We start from the raw sequence: 19,308 nt of genomic DNA, 5'->3' as shown, positions 1-19,308 counted from the left end.
ACCTCATTTTAATTTTTGAACAGAAAAAAATAATTAAATTCTGCCTGAATTAAATCCAATGGCTCTGCACTAATGTGCAGCAGACTGTTTGGATTTGGTGATTTTCAAATTGGAGATGAGCAGGCTGCCCATTTCCCCCTCCTGCCTTCCCTTTGAAAATTGTGTTGTGTTCCGGAGACAGTGGGTTGCAATGATGCTCCCCGGGAATATTTTCAAATCATGCCCAAGGCAATTGAAAGTCCAGCCCAATGTTTCAAAACTGCAAGAAGTTAAAGGTTTAAGCCTTTAAGCATGCAAAAAGTGGGTGGTGAGGGAGGGAAGAAAAAATGGAAGGCTTTTGATATGTTGGATGGCAGATGTGATTAAATGACAAAAGGGATGTGGGAGCATGACATAAAGTGGGTTAGAAGTGAACAATCAAGAAGATAAAAAAACAAATGACAGAAGGTGTGAATGACAACTGGCAGATTCTGCCTGAGAAATAGAAATGCTCGTGTCACCAAAAGTTGTTAAACTCAATGTTGAATCCAGAATGCTGCAAAGTCTCACTCTGAAAGCCGATGTACTGTTTTCTGGGCTTTTGCATTGTGCATCTTTGGAACAGTGTATGAGGCCGAGGAGGACAGAGAAGTCGGAGCTAGACTGAACAGAAGTGCTCAGCAAAGTGATGATTAAATCTGTGTTTGTTCTCTCTAATGTAAAAGAGACTTCACTGTGTGTCTCAAAGATAGCAATATATATTGCTGCATGCTGAACAGAATCGTTTTTTTTTTCAAAACGGATCCATAGGCCAGTGGCATCCTCTTAAGTTCATAAGGCCAACATTTCACATTATGAATCCCAATAAGAGAGATCCTATGGGAAGGAGAGAGGACAATAGAAGTGTGTGTGCTTGTATGTTCTAGGTCCATATAGCAAAGCCTGTTCTCCAATCATCTTGCACTGTGTCAAGGCCTTGCTCCATCAAACCTATGTGGTGGCTGTTGTGCAAAGGCCACCCTGGGTTAAAAAACTTCATACACAAACTAGAACCAGAGGACACCATCTCAGACTAAAGGGACGATTCTTTAAAACAGAGATGAGGAGGAATTTCTTGAGCCAGAGGATGGTGAATCTGTGGAACTCTTTGCCGCAGAAGGCTGTGGAGGCCAAATCACCGAGTGTCTTTAAGACAGAGATAGATAGGTTCATGATTAATAAGGGGATCAGGGGTTATGGGGAGAAGGCAGGAGAATGGGGATGAGAAAATATCAGCCATGATTGAATGGCGGAGCAGACTCAATGGGCCAAGTGGCCTAATTCTGCTCCTATGTCTTATGGTCTTATGATCTTCCACCCCTTAAAATGAAGTTCTGGACTTGAAATGTCAGAACCCTCATGGACACCCCAACAGTGACTGACCTGCACTGCTGTTGCCTGATAGCTCAGCACAAGCAAGACCTGATGGACAGGGGTAAGTTAGGTCAACAAAAAGGGTGATAGTTCCGCCTTTTTCTGCAAAGGTAAACCAGAAGAAGATTGCTGCATCCATGGGTTTGGCTTCACCATTTATAATGAAGTAGTTGTTGTTGCGGGATCAACGAAAGCCCCATGAGCCTTTGGCTCACCCTCACCCAGAATTAATGCATTACATTCCTCATACGCCCGGCACTGGAAGCTGCAGACATGTCCAAAGAAGAATTTTACTTCAGACTCTAACAATCCTCATATTTAATCTCTGATAGCAAGCTGAAACCAAGTGTCAACAGCGAAAGGAGCCATGGTAACCCCGGACACCCCACTGACCCACTGCTCCAACCACCATATCTGCCCCACCCGTGACAGGGTTTCACATTGGACTTCTCAATGACCCGATAACTCATTTTTAGTGTGGCAGCAAGTCACCCTGGATTCTGAGGGATTGCTGAAGAAGACTGTGAACCAAATTGAAAGAAGGACAGGTTGAATTGCTGTTTCGCCGGGAAGGAATGTTTGGGGCTCTGGACCCCGGGAAGGAGAATGTGAAAATAAAAGGCTGGAAATGTTCAGCATCTGTGAAGAGGTAAATGAGATTGGGGGGGGTGGGGGGTGATGATAGCTGACACGGCCGAAGGGAGCTTGTTACCAGGGATGGAGCCTGCTGCAGACGCCCGTTGCCAGGAGGCGGAGCCTGCGTTTCCTGGGGCGTGGCCTCAGTCGCTGGGAGCATTTGCGGCGAGGGCCGGGACCTCTGTCGCTAGGGGCGGGGCCTCTGTCGCTAGGGGCGAGGCCTCTGCCGCTCGGTTTTAAAGTGAGGACCGGGAGGCTGGCTCGGGGAGTCAAGATGGCGGCGACGTACCTGTCGGTGATGAGATCGAGTTGTGAGAAAGCGGTGATGTGGGTCTCGCGGAGGAGGTGAGCGACCGTGTCGCCGGGGAATCACGGAATCGGGTCGAGGGTGCGACAGCTCGGGATCCCGGCTTCTCTCCCGAGCATTGGCCCCGGGGGAAGAGATGGAGCAAGCGGGCGTGCATCCCTCGTCCAGCTCCGGGTAACCGGAGTGGGTGTCTTGTGGGGGGAGGAGGGAGCAGTTATTGCTGGGGTCTGTGTGTACTCGGAAAGCCGCCCGTGTATTTCTATCGGAGGGGTTGGGATTCCGCCTTGGCTGAGAGGAGTCAGCGGGCGGAGGTGTCAGTTGGTGAGAATTGAATTGGGTGAATTATTTTGTAAGACCAGCCTGTAGTGAGTGAGCGAGTGGTTTCCCCCCGCCACTCCCCCGCTCTGTGACCACAGGCGCTTCAGTGGGGTTTTTTGGCAGTGATCCTGCTGCAGCTGCTGCTGCTGTCGTGCTGCTCCTCACGTAGGCGCTTCAGACTCCTCCACCAGGCGGAAACCAGTCCATCCAAACGGGGGAAACAGCATTTCCCCCAAATCTAGCCCCTCGATTTCAAATTTGTTTCCATATTGCATCCTACAATTTATCCTCCGGTAACTTTGCGCTTTGCAAAATATACTCTCAAAAGTTCGACTATATTCAAAAGTTTCCTTTTGTGGGTCAAACATGGTCAATTTCTCAATACGAGCGTGTTGGCCAAATTAACGAGTAGATGGGGAGATACATACACACTAGGTCAGACCAGACATGCAACGGCTCAAAATTCCCTTCGAGTAAGCAGACAGATGTTTGTGACTGAGACTCCCTTCTGGAGCAAGTGGAGCGAACAGATAACTGTGAATGCACTGGATGTTTTTTTTTCCGTGAGCTGTTGGGGTTTTAGTTTTAGTAATTTCTGACACCAACACGTCGGGTTTTCGAATGCTCCGAAAGTTTCAAATTGAAGTGTAGATTTTGTTCTGACGGTCACTGCAGCATATCAGGGATTACGTCTGATGTGCAGCTTTGTGGTGAGATAGCCATGATATCCTACAACTAGGTAGTGGCATGGGGTCTCTTGTCTATTTGCCTTTCTAGATAGATGCATAATTCTTGCACTCAAATCTGTCTAGATTACGTACTTGAATCTTGAGATGGCTGGGGAGTGGGCGGTGGAGGAAATGTAAAATGAAAATTGCTTATTGTCACAAGTAGGCTTCAAATGAAGTTACTGTGAAAAGCCCCTCGTACCCACATTCCGGTGCCTGTTTGGGAAGGCTGGTATGGAAATTGAACCCGTGCTGCTGGCCTGCCTGGGTCTGCTTTAAAAGCCAGCTAAAAGCCCACTGTGCTAAACCAGGTTACAATTGCACCCTTTGGCTCAAGGCAAGAGCACTACAAGCTGCCGTGCAGCATGTATTTGAAGGAGAAAGCAAATTTGACAGTGTGCCCCCACTCCACCTCACCTCACATTCTGAGATCACCTAATTTAATTTAGCCTAGTTGCGTAGAATGTTCCTATCTTGTAAAAGCCATCTGTGTAGTACATTTATCAGGTAGTAAGATTCCAGTATGTGAATTTGGCACAGATACTAAAAGCTCTGATTACTATTTGGGTCAGAGGAACAACTCAAAATCTAGCTGTTTAATACCTTATAAGGCATCTAATGGTGTAAAATTACAGTGGCAGACATGGTGTATGTACATGTTTGCACGTACTTTAAAAGTCATAGCTGGTGGATGGCTCTTAAAATAAAACCAGGATATTCCAGATCAGTTCTGTTCTAACTGATTTTTAGGTGTGAAAATTACTTGTTCTCTTCTGCTGTTAAGATTTTGCTTAAATGCCTTTTTTATTTTGAGTATCCATTGTAGCTTTTTCGAACAGCAGGAATTTTTTTCTGAATTGAAACTTTAACAGCAATACCTAACACTAGTCTGTGCTGTCTGTCAGACACTTGTTCTCTCCAAATCCTTTGCCTTAATGCAAGCAGGATGTTGATATGACCCCTACAAGACCAATGTAAGCAGAAGTTTCTAATTGAATAGTAGTGAGAAGTCCAAAGAACCCATGCAGAAATAAAACTTGTTTTCAGCCGGGCAATAATAGAACTCATTGCAGTGAAGTTTTCAGCCGGACAATAATAGAACTCATTGCAATGAAGTTTTCAGCAGGAGTTCTGATGTTCAGGGTGTTGTGAATTCTTCAAATGAAAATTAATACAGGAATCCTCTTGACAAGATTTCAGCAACTGTCTGCATATTCACTCAGGAAAGGATGAGATGTTCATCAAATCATTGCAGCTGCCGGACAGCACAGTGGTGCAGTGATTAGCACTGCTGCCTCATGGCACCGAGGTCCCAGGTTTGATTCTGGGTCACTGTCCGTGTGGAGTTTGCACATTCTCCCCATGTTTGTGTGGGTTTCTCTCCCATGACCTAAAGATGTGCAGGTTGGGTGGATTGGCCATACTAAATTGCCCTTAATTGGAAAAAATAATTGGATACTTTAATTTTTTTTTAAAATGCATCCTTAAGGCATTCAATCCTAGAAATTTGTGCAATTCCAAGCCGAGGGTTGTTTTCATTAATGTTCATTATTCAAACTGGCCAGGGGCAATACTGGTTGTACTCTGGTGACCCTGAAGAATAGAGGCTGCATTCAATGTTAATGAGCTTTCAAGTGGAACAGACGGGTTGCTGGAAAATGTGGCAGTGTTTTTAACATTGCTGCTCCCTTCCCTAACTGTCTGGTATTGTAGGAATGGTGGCGAATCAAAGGATATTGACTTCCTGTGGTATGTTTCCTTCTGAATTGCCATTAAGGTAATTCAGCTCTTCAGACTTTGCACATAGCTGGGCTCTTGTGTATTTAGAAAGCAAAGGAGGTGAAATCTTTGTTCGCCTGTTAAAACACATGCGCCAAAGAGAAAATGCTGGAAAATTAATGTGCTGTTAAAACACATGTTCCCCTTCCTGGAGAAGATTTTTAAGTAAAATTACTTGGTAAGTTGAGCTACCCACATTCTCTTTAAGCGTATTGTCAAAATTTTCACAGTGATTATTGAAGTTAATTAAACACCATTTTAGTTCATATTTTTCACATGAGACTTGATTGTTCTTCATTTAAAACACATCTGTTAATATGCAATATACAACAAGCCAGTGTTGGGCAGTAAACTGTGATATTCAGACTGGTCAAATGGTGCAAGCATTCATAAAATTCAAGAACAAAGGCATAATATCAGTGAATATTATTTTAACGTCAGTTAAGTGGAATGATATGTTTGAATTCTAGGGGCTTCTTGACACTCTGTGGTAATCCTATTCAACACCAGACAGAAGAAAATCAAGATTCGGTGGATTCTGCCAAACCTCGCAAGTGTACTGCTGAAAATGCAATGCAACACAAGATGCCTTCTAATCCATGTGCTAGTCAAAAAATGCTGCAACTCCAAATGAATGAATTAGCTAAAGAACATCAGACCCTGCAGGTAAGTCTCACTTGATAGTGATTGTGACCAAAATAGAATCTGCAGCCAAGCCTCTATTTGCTACCATGTTTGTCACCTATGTGCACACACTTTTCAGTAGTGCTTAGAAATTGCTCACCTGGTGGAAAATGCAAGGCTCAACAGTAGTTTTTTCTAGAAGCTATTTGCTTATGAAGCAGTTCAATAGGTAAATTTCAAAAGTAAATCTGTCAAAGCTTAAATTTAGATATCATTTATTTAACCTATAAGTAAATGCATGAATATGTGTATGTATATATCCTTAATATAATAGTTTGCAGTTGTACTGGCTGTAAAACTGTTGACGTGGCTATTATTGCAGCTGCAAAACTGATAGCAAAGTCCGGTGTCTACATGCCTGCAGGTAAACACATCCCAGTTGTTGATTCCCTGCTCCAAATAGGGTGTACTGTTGAAAATTTTCTCCGATCTTCGAAATCACTTGATTTCCATTTTTACGTGTTTTCAAGGGCTTTTACAATGAAACTAAAGTTTCACTTTATCAAATGAGGTACAATTGGGGTTTTTGTAAAACGTCTACATTTGATTCTTCAGCTTCCACCTTAATCCCATGTGTATGTCCCAATATCTTGTTTCGCTGTCTAAAATTACCAGGAGTGCAGTATTTAATTTCTTTTACTATGAACTGAGAATTCTTCATTGTGACTTGGATTCTTGGCCTACATGATGTAATCACTTGCTGAATGCCAGATGTCCTCCTTTAGTTCACACTGTAATTAAATTAGCTTCAGGAAAGGTGAAACCCATGCCATAGATTGCTACATCTCTTGTGAGCTGATTTCTTTAATCAGTGGTGAATTCAGTCACTTGGTCACAAACCGCAAAATCCTGACGGTATTGAACAGTGTTGTATAAACAAACACCCACTATTGAACTTCCAGCCAGTGCTAGGAGTAAACCCTCCAAGATAGATTTTATTTTCAGAAATGCAAACAAATAACCCTATGCTCTTAAAATGATTTAAAGCTCATGGAGTATTCTGAGTGATATTTTATCCATTTTAGTAGTGTCGTTTTTTCTGGCTATTATGGATGATTGCCACTTTGTTAATCATCTTCCAGTGTGGACACATCTGGGGTGAGATAGAGCCTGAAGGAGAATTTGGTCAGTCAGCACTAAATCTGTGTTTTCATAATTTAATGCATTAATGGGGAACAGTTTCTTCCAAGCCTGGAAGAAATTGTCACTGCCATTCCCCCAAGCAGATTCTGAGAAATTGAAACAACTGCTTGGGTAGAAGCAAAAGCTGACCACTAGTAAAGCTGGAATGAGCAGTGGACTGAAGAGCTGGTCAAAATTCTGCACAAATTGCTGTCAAGATGTGACTGGAATTTGCAACATTAGTAGTGGCTAGGTAGGAGGGAACTGGTCACCATTATCACAGAAATTGAATCCCCAGACATGGTAGTGTTTAATTTGATCAGCTACGCATACAAGTGGCCAAGGAGATTGACTGCGATAGTAGCATTCAGTACAGTTGACCATGAAGCTTGTTTTAAATCAGTTCTTCATAAATTTTTGGCCAATAACTGGCCATAGTAATACTACTACCAATAGGAATACACAACTTTGCCCTTTTATTGTTTTAGATTTTGATTCATCTTTATTGGTATTTAGTTGCCACATGATGAATTTTGATCTATAGATCAGAATTTAAATTGAGGGATTGAAATGTAAAATTAATTTGGAAACGTGTAGTATGTTAACTATCAGCTTCCAAATATAGAAAGTGCAGATGATTTTTAACACTAGTGTGAGCAAATGTTGTTTATGATTTAAGTGTGCTGGATTATAACCTTGCATTCTAATAATTGTATTCCTGAAGCCAAATTTCAGGCCTGTATGGAACATCGGAAGTTTGGATTCTGCACCGGACCATCCGAATGCTCATTGCAGGTGACTTGCAGCATCAAGGTGGATGAGCGAGCAGGGGCTCTGATTCTTGAAGTTGAAGGTGTGTTGTCAGGAGTTTGTTGAGAACAAGCTCTTGATTCTAAACAAAGTGAAAAATGGTGGCAAACTGGGAATTGGTTGCAATCTTTTAATAAGCTACTGAATAATTGAAGTTCATCTTTGAATGGGTAGCTTGTATACTACAGCATTAATTTGTTAAATGCTCATAAATTTGTTAATTGTTCATGACCAGTGGTGGTTGATTTTTGTACATATCCCTGAATTTTCACTTGCATGCATTCTCATACTGCCCAACTTCAAAATCTCTTCCACATGGCCATTTGCCAGCCTGAACCTAACAATTTGACTGTCAGCAGTGTGGTTAAACTGGTGGAAGCCACGATCTGGTACTGTACTTGCTTAACATTCAGCAGGAAGCTGCTGGATCTGGAGCAGGTACTTAGACTTGCATTTCCTCTCCTCCACTCTGGATGCAAAGATCACTTATCCTTACAGTAGCTGTGATCAGCACAGGCAACAGATTATACATCAGATCATTTTGGTTCTATACTCCGCTTGCTTCCTAGTCATTTTGATAGTTCAATAAATTTTCCGTTTGGGCTTTCTTAGCAGCAACCTGATTTTACACTTTTATTGTTGTTCGAATATATTGTGTCCACATTCCCAATTTATCTACATAAATAATAGCTGTTTTAAAAGATGCTCAGTAAGCACATTTTTTGGAGGTGTATGTAATGGGCCTATACAGATCCTAAGTGTAATTGTTATGAAAATGAAACAATTATGCAGTTCTAGTTGTATAGTTTGAATTATTTTCAAAAATGTTTAATTTGTCTCCTGTTTGATTTTTATAGGAGAACTATAAGAAAGTTGTCGCCAGGGTTGAAGATGACAATAGAAGAATCAGAAAGTGTGTTGAAGATGCCAGGTTATACGGTGAGCAGATTTTCTAATGTGTTTGGAGTACAGTGATGAGTACAGCCTGCTACATGATGCAAACAACTCCAACCTGAATAACTTGATCAATCTTACCAAGATATGAACATTGCAATTCTTTATCATCTGTCTATCCTGGGTGGGAAGTTTGCTCTTCGGAAGGGTTTAAACTAGTTTGGCAGGGGGATGGGAACCAGAGCTATGGATCAGAGGATAGGATAGCTGTTGAACAGGGAGAAATAGTATGTAGAAAGTATATGAAGAAGGATAGACAGTTGATGGGGCAAAGTTGTACTCGGTGGAATGGGTTAAAGTGTGTTTGTTTCAGTGCAAGGAGTGTTGGGAATAAGGGAGATGAACTTAGAGCATGGATCAGTACTTGGAACTACGATGTTGTGGCCATTACGGAAGACATGGATTTCACAGAGACAGAAATGGTTGTTAAATGTTCCGGGTTTCAGATGTTTTCAGAAGAATAGGAAGGCAGGTACGAGGAGGAGGAGTGGCACTGTTAATTAGGAGAGCACCACAGCTGCAGAAAAGGAGATAGTTGAGGAGGGTTTGTCTACTGAGTCAGTATGGGTGGAAGTCCAGAAACAGGAAAGGAGCAGTCACTTTATTGGGTGTTTTCTATAGACCCCCAAATAGCAGCAGAGGGATAGAGGAACAGATTGGGTGGCAGATCTTGGGAAAAGTGCAGAAAAGTAAGAGTTGTTATCATGGGTTACTTCAACTTCCCTAAATTGACTGGAACCTCCTTGGTGCAAATGGTTTGGATGGAGCAGATTTTGTCAGGTGTGTACAGGAAGGATTCCTGACTCAATATATAGATAGGCCGGTAGGGGGAGGCCATATTGGATTGGTGCTTGGCAACGAACCAGGCCAGGTGTCAGGAGTGGGATTCTCCCAGCCCTGGACCGGGCCGGAGAATCCCCGCGAACGGGCCACGCTGCCCTGACGCCGGCACGTGATTCTCTGCAGCTGGCTCCGCAGGCTCTACGCAGCCGGCATGCCGATTCTCCGGCCCAGGTGGGCTGAGCGGCTGTAAGAAAAGCGCCAACGCCGTTCTATCCTGTTCTGGGCCGGTGGGACTTTGGTGTGGAAAGGTTGGGTGATAGCCCGGGAGGGGGGGGGGGGGGGGGGGGGGGCCTCTGATGTGGCCTGGCCCATGATCGGGGCCCACCGATTGGCGCACGGCCTCTGTGGCAGGGGGCCTCCTTTCCTACGTGCCGGCCACCGTAGTCCTGTGCCATGTTGCGTCAGGGCTGGCGCGTTGAAGGAGGCCATTGCGCATGTCCTCGTTGGTGCTGAGACAACTGCGCATGCGTGGTGCACAGTTTGCGCCAGGATCAGCAACTGGAGCGGTGTGAACCATTGGCGTGCTGGCCCCCTGTAGGGGCCAGAATTAGTCCTGGGAGCGGCCAGTTAACGCCATTGTAAAACGCAACGCCGTTTACGATGGTGTGAACACTGCCGCAGGATTGGAGAATCCTGCCCCAGATGTCTCTGTGGGAGAGCATTTCGGTGACAGTGACCACAACTCCTTGACCTTTACCATAGTCATAGAGAGGGATAGGAACACACAGTATGGGAAGGTATTTAATTGGGGGGAGGGGAAATCCTTCTGCTATTCGACAGGAGCTCTGTAGCATAAAGTAGGAACAATTATTCTTGGGGAAATGCACACCAGTAATGTGGGGATTGTTTTCGGAGCACTTGCTGCGAGTGCTGAATAGTTTTGTCCCACTGAGACGAGGTAAGGTGAAGGAGCCTTGGATGACGAGAAGTGGAGCTTCTAGTCAAGAAGAAGGAAGCTTGCATAATGTTGAGGAAACAAGGATCTGACTCGGCTCTAGAGGGTTACAAGGTAGCCAGGAAGGAACTCAAAAATGGACTGAGAGCTAGAATGGGGCATGAAAAAGCCCTGGTGGGAAGGATTAGGGAAAACCCCAAGGCGTTCTACACTTATGTGAGAAATAAGAGGATAATCAGAGTGAGAGTAGGACCGATCAGGGATAGCGGAGGGAACTTGTGCCTGGAGTCTGAGGAGATGGGTTGGGGGGGGGGGGCCTTAAGTGAATACTTTGCTTCCGTATTCACTAGAGAGAGGGACCTTGTTGCCCATGAGAACATGTGAACCAGGTTAATAGACTCAAACAGGTTGATATTAAGAAATAGGCTGTGCTGGAAACTTTGAAAAGCATCAGGATAGATAAGTCCTGGGCCTGATGGGATATACCCAAGGTTACTACGGGAAGCGAGGGAGGAGATTGCTGTGCCGTTGGCGATCTTTGCGTCCTCACACTCCACTGCAGTAGTACTGGATGATTGGAGGGAGGTGAATGTTGTTCCCCTGTTCAAGAAAGGGAATAGGGAAATCCTTGGGAATTACTGACCCATCAGTCTTGTGTCTGTGGTGAGCAAAATATTGGAAAAGATTCTGAGAGATAGGATTTATGATTATTTAGAAAAAAATAGTTTGATTTAACATAGTCAGCATGTCTTTTGTGAGGGGCAGGTCATGCCTCACGAGCCTTATTGAATTATTTGAGGATGTGACGAGACACATTGACGAAGGTCTGGCAGTGGCCGTGGTGTACATGGAATTCAGTAAGGCATTTGATAAGGTTCCCCATGGTAGGCTCATTCAGAAAGTTAGTGGGCATGGGATACAGGGAAATTTGGCTGTCTGGATACAGAATTGGTTGGCCGAAAGAAGAAGACAGCGAGTGGTAGTGGATGGAAAGTATTCCGCCTGGAGGTTGGTGACCAGTGGTGTCCCGCAAGGATCTGTTCTGGGACCTCTGCTCTTTGTGGTTTTTATAAATTACTTGGATGAGGAAGTGGAAGGGTGGATTAATAAGTTTGCCGATGACACGAAGGTTGGTGGAGTTGTAGATGGTGTTGAGGGTTGTTGCAGGTTACAACAGGACATTGACAGGATGCAGAGCTGGGCTGACCAGTGGCAGATGGAGTTCAACCGTGATAAATGTGAAGTGATTCATTTTGGAAGGTCGAATTTGAATGCTGAATACAGGGTTAAAGACAGGATTCTTGGAAGTGTGGAGGAACAGAGGGATCTTGGGATCCACGTACATAGACCTTCAAAGTTGCCACCCAGGTTGATGGGGTTGTTAAGAAGGCATATGGTGTGTTGGCTTTCATGAACAGGGGGATTGAGTTTAAGAGCCGTGAGATTTTGCTGCAGCTTTATAAAACTCTAGTTAGACCACACTTGAAATATTGTGTCCAGTTCTGGTCGCCTCATTTATAGGAAGGATGTGGAAAGGGTACAGAGGAGATTTACCAGGATGCTGCCTGGACTGGAGGGCATGTCTTATGAAGAAAGGTTGAGGTAGCTAGGGCTTTTTTCACTGGAGCAAAGAAGGCAGAGAGGTGACTTGATGGAGGTGTACAAGGTGATGAGAGACATGGGTAGCGTGGATAGCCAGAGACTTTTCTCCAGGGTGGATATGGCTGTCAGGGGAGGACATAATTTTAAGGTGATTGGAGGAAGGTATAGGGGAGATGTCAGAGATAGGTTCTTTACACAGAGCTTGGTGGGGTGTCTGGAATGCACTGCCAGCAGAGGTGTTGGAGTCAGAGTCATTAGGGACATTTTAAGCGACTCTTAGACAGGCACGTGAATGAAATGAAAATCGCTTATTGTCACAAGTAGGCTTCAAGTGAAGTTACTGTGAAAAGCCCCTAGTCGCCACATTCTTATTCCGGCGCCTGTTCGGGGAGGCTGGTATGGGAATTGCCTGGGTCTGCTTTAAAAGCCAGCGATTTAGTCCTGTGCTAAACCAGCCCATTTACAGCAGTAAATTGAAGGAGTGTAAGTTAGGTTGATCTTAGTTTAGGATAAATGGTCGACACAACATTGTGGGCTGAAGGGCCTCTACAGTGCTGTACTGTTTTATGTTCTATCTATGTTAGTTGGTTTTTGTGTTGACAGTTTGAGGCATTTAAACATATTGAGAATTTATTCCGGAACTGCAAGTTAGCATCTTCAACAGTTAATGACTGATCTATCTCTTTGTACAATGGTCAGTGCAACACAACGCAAGTAATCAATTTGTGGTAATTATAACTGTTACCAAAACCCAGCCAACTCCCAAATAAAGTGCATAGAACTCATATGATTAAACACTTCTGGATTACTTTATTGCTAAGGTTCAGGCACTGTTTTATGTATTTTAAATCAAAAACCACTAGGATTGTGAAATTATATTCCATTGGGGAATTCGGATCATGATATCAAGTTCACAAAATTTGAATCTCTTCTACCCCATTAAACTTTACCCCATAATCAATTATCTAGAACTCTTCATCCAATTCACTTTTTGGTGCACTCCCATGGCCATTCCTCTGCTTGTAAAATTGGCAATTCTTCAGCTGTAATATGGTGCATGTTTTACTACAGCAGTTCTTCAGATGTTGGTTTTGCAGGTAAATATTCACTGGCTATCCAGAGATCCTGCTCTACAATAGGGGAAACAGTGGCGTAGTGGTATTATCACTGGATCAGTAATCCAGAGACGCAGGGCAATGCTCTGGGGACCTAGGGTTTGAATTCTGCCAGGGCAGTTGGTGGAATTTGAACTCAATAAAAATCTGAAATTAAAAGTCTAATGACAACCATGAAACATTATCGATTGTTGTAATGCAAGATAGCAACGGAGCATGGCAACTCTGAGCTCTCTCCCACAGATCCTCTTCCTACATTTCTTATAACCATACTAACATGTATGGAATGATCTATCTGGCCTATGCAGAACATACCCCTACCTCTGTATACTTCACAACAAATTCAAATCCAACTTGATGCAGTACAAGCCTATGTTAGATACTCTCAGTACAGTTGAGTAAATTGAATTGGTCTACTTTTGGGGTTCTAAATTTCAAGGCTATCTTCCTGAAGAATACTCCTTTAACCTGAAGGATTTGTGCTCCTGCAGTTGGATTTGATGCATTATTTTTAGGTTGGTGAGAAATGATTTCTTGGAAATCTGAGCTTGTATTCATTACTTCCTAATTGTGGCAAGTCAGAGCATCTTGAGTGAATTTAAGTATGAAATGGAAGCTTCTATTGAATTATAATTCATATTTGTTAAATGCATATTTTTTTCATCTAGGTATTCAGAGTTTTTGTAAAGATGTTGTAGCAGTGGCTGATATATTGGAGAAGACAACAAAGGGTGTAACTCGTGAGGACCTTGCTAATTCCAATCCAACTTTGAAGAACCTCTATGAAGGCCTATGCTTGATTGATGAGAAACTGTGCAAAATATTTTCCAAGCATGGGTTGGAGAAGATGAATTCCATTGGCGTCAAGTACAACTCAGCTGAACATGAAATTGTTTTGCGTGTTCCATCTGTGGAAGCATCACCTGGTACTGTAGTAAAAATAATGAAAGAAGGGTATAAACTCCATGGCAGGATTCTAAGAACTGCACAGGTTGGGCTGGCCATTGAAGCTCAACCACATTTTAAAGAAAGATAAAACTTGACAAAACAGTCATAATGTCTATAATCTTAATTTGTAATTTATGAGTACTTTATATTATTGGATATCTTACACATCGAAAGCTATAGTATTTCCAAAAATTAAATGGCTGCTAAGATTTGAATTTGCTACAGTGCTGGGTGTGTTGGGGGGGGGGGGGGGGGTGTGGAGAGAGAAAAGAGCTGTGAAATGTGTGAAGTACATTTTCACATGAGGAAAGCTATTGGACCAGGTATTCCTATTGTACAGAAAGTTCAAATCTGTCTTGCCTAACACTGCCAAAGAACTTGATAAAAGCAAATTACTGCGAATGCTGAAATCTGGAACCAAAACAGAAAATGCTGGAAAATCTCAGCAGGTCTGGCAACATCTTCAGGGATAGAAAAGAGCTAACTTTTCAAGTCCAGATGACCGCTTTGACAAAGGGTCACCTGTACTCAACATTAGCTCTTTTCTCCCTACTGATACTGCCAAAGAACTGCTAGCTGTCACCATCTGAGTATGAGGAGTAAAGAAAGAAATTTGAGGTGGGTGCTCCTCTGTTTGTGCCTGTGCTTGGACACCCCGGTACGTTTACTACAATTTGCCACAGTGACCTGTTCTTTAAAGTGAGAAGTGGCTTGAATGCCCATTCCTGACCATCCAGAAATTCTCACTATGATGGTTTTAGATTCAACCAACTGGCAATTTCACCGTGTGGACATTATATTCGAGGCTCTCAGCAAGTATTCAATTTGCAAGGGTGTCTGGAACTATAGCTGAGTAAGGATGCTGAGAAGTGTTAGATCTGGTCAGTTAGTGACCTTCCAGAACTGTTATTAAGCCTGTGTTACGGTTTGGTAATTTTGCATGCAATGTGCAAGAGTCACCTTGGCTCTCTAAGATTGCTATGGGGAGGGGGGGGGGTTTGAAGAGGGGAAAGACTATTGTTTAAATCTATTCTGCTTCACCATGTGACTTTCATCATCTGTTGGCTTCCTGAGCTCTTGGACCTACTGGAAGCAGTCTGATCAAGAACTGGAAAATGAATCTGTCGAGCCTTTTGTCATCTTTGAGGAAATATTGAACCAGAGTTGGCGAACTTGAGTACTTCATCAGTTTTTTTTGTGCCTATATTGTAATGTTTCTGTTAGTTTCAGAGGACAAAATAATATGTTTATTACAGTATCAAACTGTAATTCTATTTATAACATACCATGACATGCAAGATTTTATTTTTTTGTAATCTTTAGTGCAGGTATGCTAGTGAAAATTGTAATATATTGGTTTGTGCATTCTTTTGTTACACTTGTCTGGACCGTCCGAGAGCCCAAAATTTTATAGAGTATGCATTATTGTAAATGAATGGAAGAGCTGGCAAAACAGTTTTTAAAAAAATGTTCACCAGAAAATGTTACTTGCAATAAACAGAAGATTAAAAGTTCTGCAATAAACAGACAATTCTTTAAAAGTTCTGCAAGCTCCTTTTGGACTTTCTGTTTTGAAGACTTGTGCTACTTTTTTCAAATATCTTAAGTAAGGAAAAAGTAGACTTTTTACTGTTTCTATTTCACCTCCATATTTTTATGCAAATTGAGCAGAATTTGTGTAATAGTTCAAGGTGATCTTTCACTGAAAACACCTGGGAAAATGACTCGTGAGGTTTGAGGGGGCAATCCTCTGCTGATTTAGTCTGACTCACCACAAAGGAGATGTTTGTGGTGGTTCGTGGTCAATAATCTGAGGTTTCAGGGCATCACTGCAAGAGTTCTTTAGGGTAGTGTCATAAGCCAAATCATCTCTTCAGCTCTATCATCACTCCTTCCACAATGTCAAGTGTGCAGTCATCACCGAATATCCCCAATGTTTAGCACATTCACAAACTGAAGCAGTCCATGCCCAAATGCAATAAGACCTATTAAGTGGCAGGTATAATTTGTGCTACAAGTGCCAGGCAATGACCATATCCACTAAGAGAATCTGGCCATTGTCCCTTGGCATTCAATGACATTACCATTGTTGTACCCCTCACTATCCTTTTTTAAATACATTTAGCGTACCCAATTCTTTTTTTTTTCCAATTAAGGGGCATTTGGCATAGCCAATTCACCTACCCTAATTTTTGGATTGTGGGGGATGAGACCCACGCAGACACCGAGAGAATGTGCAAACGCTACACAGACGATGGCCCGGGGCAGGGATCAAACCTGGGTCCTTGGTGCTGTAAGGCAGCAGTGATAGCCACTGTGTTGCCCAAGCATCTCCAGCTCTCAATATCGTGGGGTTTACTATTGGCCAGCACCTGAACTGGAGTACCCATACTGCGGCTGCAAGAGCAGGTCTGAGGCTACAAATCCTGCACAGTGAATGACTCCCAAATCCTGTCCACAATCCAATACACTACACTTGCTTGGGTGAGTGAAGGCAAAGATTTAAGGTGATTCTCAAAATCACAAAATCAATGAGCTGATGCGAGAAAACGTCATGCAGTTGGAATTTAGAATGGCCTGTCAGCCCAGGGAGCTGTAGTAATGGAAACAGTGCTTTAAATATAGGGTGTAATTTGTACTTTAAATTTTGGGTGCAATTTATCAACTTATTTAAAAATAATTGAAAATACCTTTAGTTAGGTATATAGCATTGGGTCTCAGATTAGCCATGATCATCATCATAGTGTGCAGCAGGCTTGAGGGACTGAATGGCTGCTCTCTCCCTTGGAAAAATTAGTTGATTCGGTAGTTACTTTCACAAGGCAATTAAGTAAATACTTAAGAAAAAAGTGCTAGAAAATAGGAAAGAGCCAAGGCGTGGGACTTGAATTGCTCTTTGCAAAGCTGGTGCAGGCTTGATAGGCCATCCATGTATCAATCTAGCTGCGGTGTAATATATGACTTCATATGCCATCTTTGCCTTTTCACACATGTTGGGTACTGTGTAGTTTACCCAGAAGGGTGGTATGGAGGCAGACTGGTAAGATCTTGGATCACCAGTTTTGGTCATCCACAGCCACTTCCCTAGTAAACACCAGTGACAGTCTTATTCCTTGTAACGTTAGTGGAACATATTTTGCATCTCTGAGGGGGATAGCAAAATACTCTCTGTCTATTAAAAGACTGTCATTGAAGTGGATGAAAAACCCTGCAGTATCTGTAAAACTATTAGTTCATGTAAAACCAAAAGCCACATTAAAGTGATGTGATAAAGAGATGGACATTAAAGTGGTAACACTTTTTTTTCATAATTTTAGAGTATCCAATCTTTTTTTTTCCAATTAAAGGGGCCAATTCACCTACCCTGCACATCTTTTGGGTTGTGGAATGAGACCCACACAGGCAGGGAGAATGTATAAACTCCACATGTACAGTGACCCAGGGCCAGGATTGACCTGGGACCTAAGTGCTGTGAAGCAGCAGTTCTAACCACTGCACCACCATAAAATGGTAACCCTGTTACACTTGATACACTTGCATTCCCAGATGGAAACCTAGATAAGCACTGTTAATGCTATAGCTGGCAAATTATAGACTACATCTGGGGGAGTGAGATTAGCTGCTAATATCAAAGCAGAACACCTGTCAATGTAAGGGAGTAATAGGTGGGTTGATGTTATTTACATGCCAAAACCATAGCCATGCAAATCATCGTAGAAAAGGTAGTCTGTGTTCTGTAACACGTCACTGCATATGGTGCTTTCTGAAAAATGAAAATCTTTTGTCACAAGTAGGCTTCAAATGAAGTTACTGTGAAAAGCCCCTGGTCACCACATTCTGGTGCCTGTTCGGAAGGTTGGTACGGGAATTGAACCCGCGCTGCTGGCCTGCCTTGGTATGCCTTAAAAGCCAGCTATTTAGCCCTTTGCTAAACCAGCCCCTTTCTCCATTAGTAATTGCCAATAAATATGTACGGCTGGTAAGTGAAGGAGTGAAAACATTTATACTTGTCTTTGAAAATGGTCTGGAATCCTCTGCAGGCTTTCCATTTTCTTCACAAACTCTCAAACCTGGCATATTTGTAATGGGTTTCCAAAGTGCTGACGATTGAATGAAAATGCTGGCCTGCACTAATTGGCTACCCTGTGATTGTCACTTTTGTTATGGCAAGAGATCAGAGCCCCAGGCTACTTATGGTCATATTGAACTTTTAATAAGATGAGTTTTTAAGAATAGGACATACTCGCTGAGACCGTAAAGTAAGCACTTGCTGGAATTTCTATTAAACTTGATCAACTGGTCCAGAGAGAATGGAATGTTGTACTATTTTCAGGCACAGGTTCTTCAAATGAAGAGGTGGACTGCAAAAATTGAACTGTAATCTATGGTGATAATAGAGGCTAATTGCCAACTTTGAAGATATCATATTCTGTGAGTTATATCCCAGACTCTGGACATGATGTGTGTTGAAATAAAGCAATTTCTGGGCAGACCAGTTTGTTATTTCCCTTCCTGAATACACAAGGGGGTAAAGCTCAACTGCAACCCTGGTCTGTGTGTGCTAGTCTGGTGTTGCAGTTCTACTGTACTCGTGTGTGTTGTGAAAGTCATAGCTGAAGAACATCCACTAGGCATTCCTGTGCTTACACGTATAAAGTCTCTATCTCTGATTGCTGGAAGCAAGTCACAAGGTAGGAAAACATCAGTCATAAAGGCAACCACACAACTCCTAAGCTAACTTGCAGAACCAAGAGCCCCCAAACCAATTGCTCAGCTGCCATAGTCAATGCTACCAGAATTACCGTCTAATCTTCACAGACAAACCAAAGACTTTGTATATTTTTATTTAATTTTTATTTTTGGACTCCTGTTACAGAGCAGGCTGATGTTAAATGTGAAGGTATTCCAAAGCTCAGAAGGTTAACTTGGAACGCCAGTTCCTAATGATGTCTGCATTTTTTCTGGTACAATATGAGGAATGGTGTACAACTCAGCGAGGAACAGTTCAGTTCTTGAGTGAATGATTAACAAATACTTTTTATTAACTTAAACAAAACACACAGCAAGAAGGACTATAATGCACTATGACGCTTGAGTAGACTGATGACTATACACACAAGTTTACATGGACCCCAAATACCTACTTTTACCTGAACTTTGAGACATCCCTTTTTA

General features: G+C 42.7%; 1 protein-coding gene across 1 annotated transcript; it reads left to right on the top strand.

The window, feature by feature from the left end:
* The first annotated feature begins 2,231 nt into the window (after positions 1-2,231).
* LOC119965155 (grpE protein homolog 1, mitochondrial-like) lies at positions 2,232-15,677 on the top strand. Its single transcript, XM_038795502.1, has 4 exons — positions 2,232-2,373; positions 5,631-5,826; positions 8,634-8,715; positions 13,854-15,677. The coding sequence occupies exons 1-4, from the start codon at positions 2,303-2,305 to the stop codon at positions 14,219-14,221; spliced, it is 717 nt and encodes a 238-aa protein (XP_038651430.1). The 5' UTR covers positions 2,232-2,302; the 3' UTR covers positions 14,222-15,677.
* The last annotated feature ends 3,631 nt before the right edge of the window (positions 15,678-19,308 follow it).

The sequence above is a fragment of the Scyliorhinus canicula genome, chromosome 4 (genome assembly GCF_902713615.1).
Source record: "Scyliorhinus canicula chromosome 4, sScyCan1.1, whole genome shotgun sequence".
Taxonomy (NCBI): domain Eukaryota; kingdom Metazoa; phylum Chordata; class Chondrichthyes; order Carcharhiniformes; family Scyliorhinidae; genus Scyliorhinus; species Scyliorhinus canicula.
The sequence above is the reverse complement of the archived record's forward strand: the minus strand, read 5'-3'. Positions and strand labels throughout refer to the sequence as shown.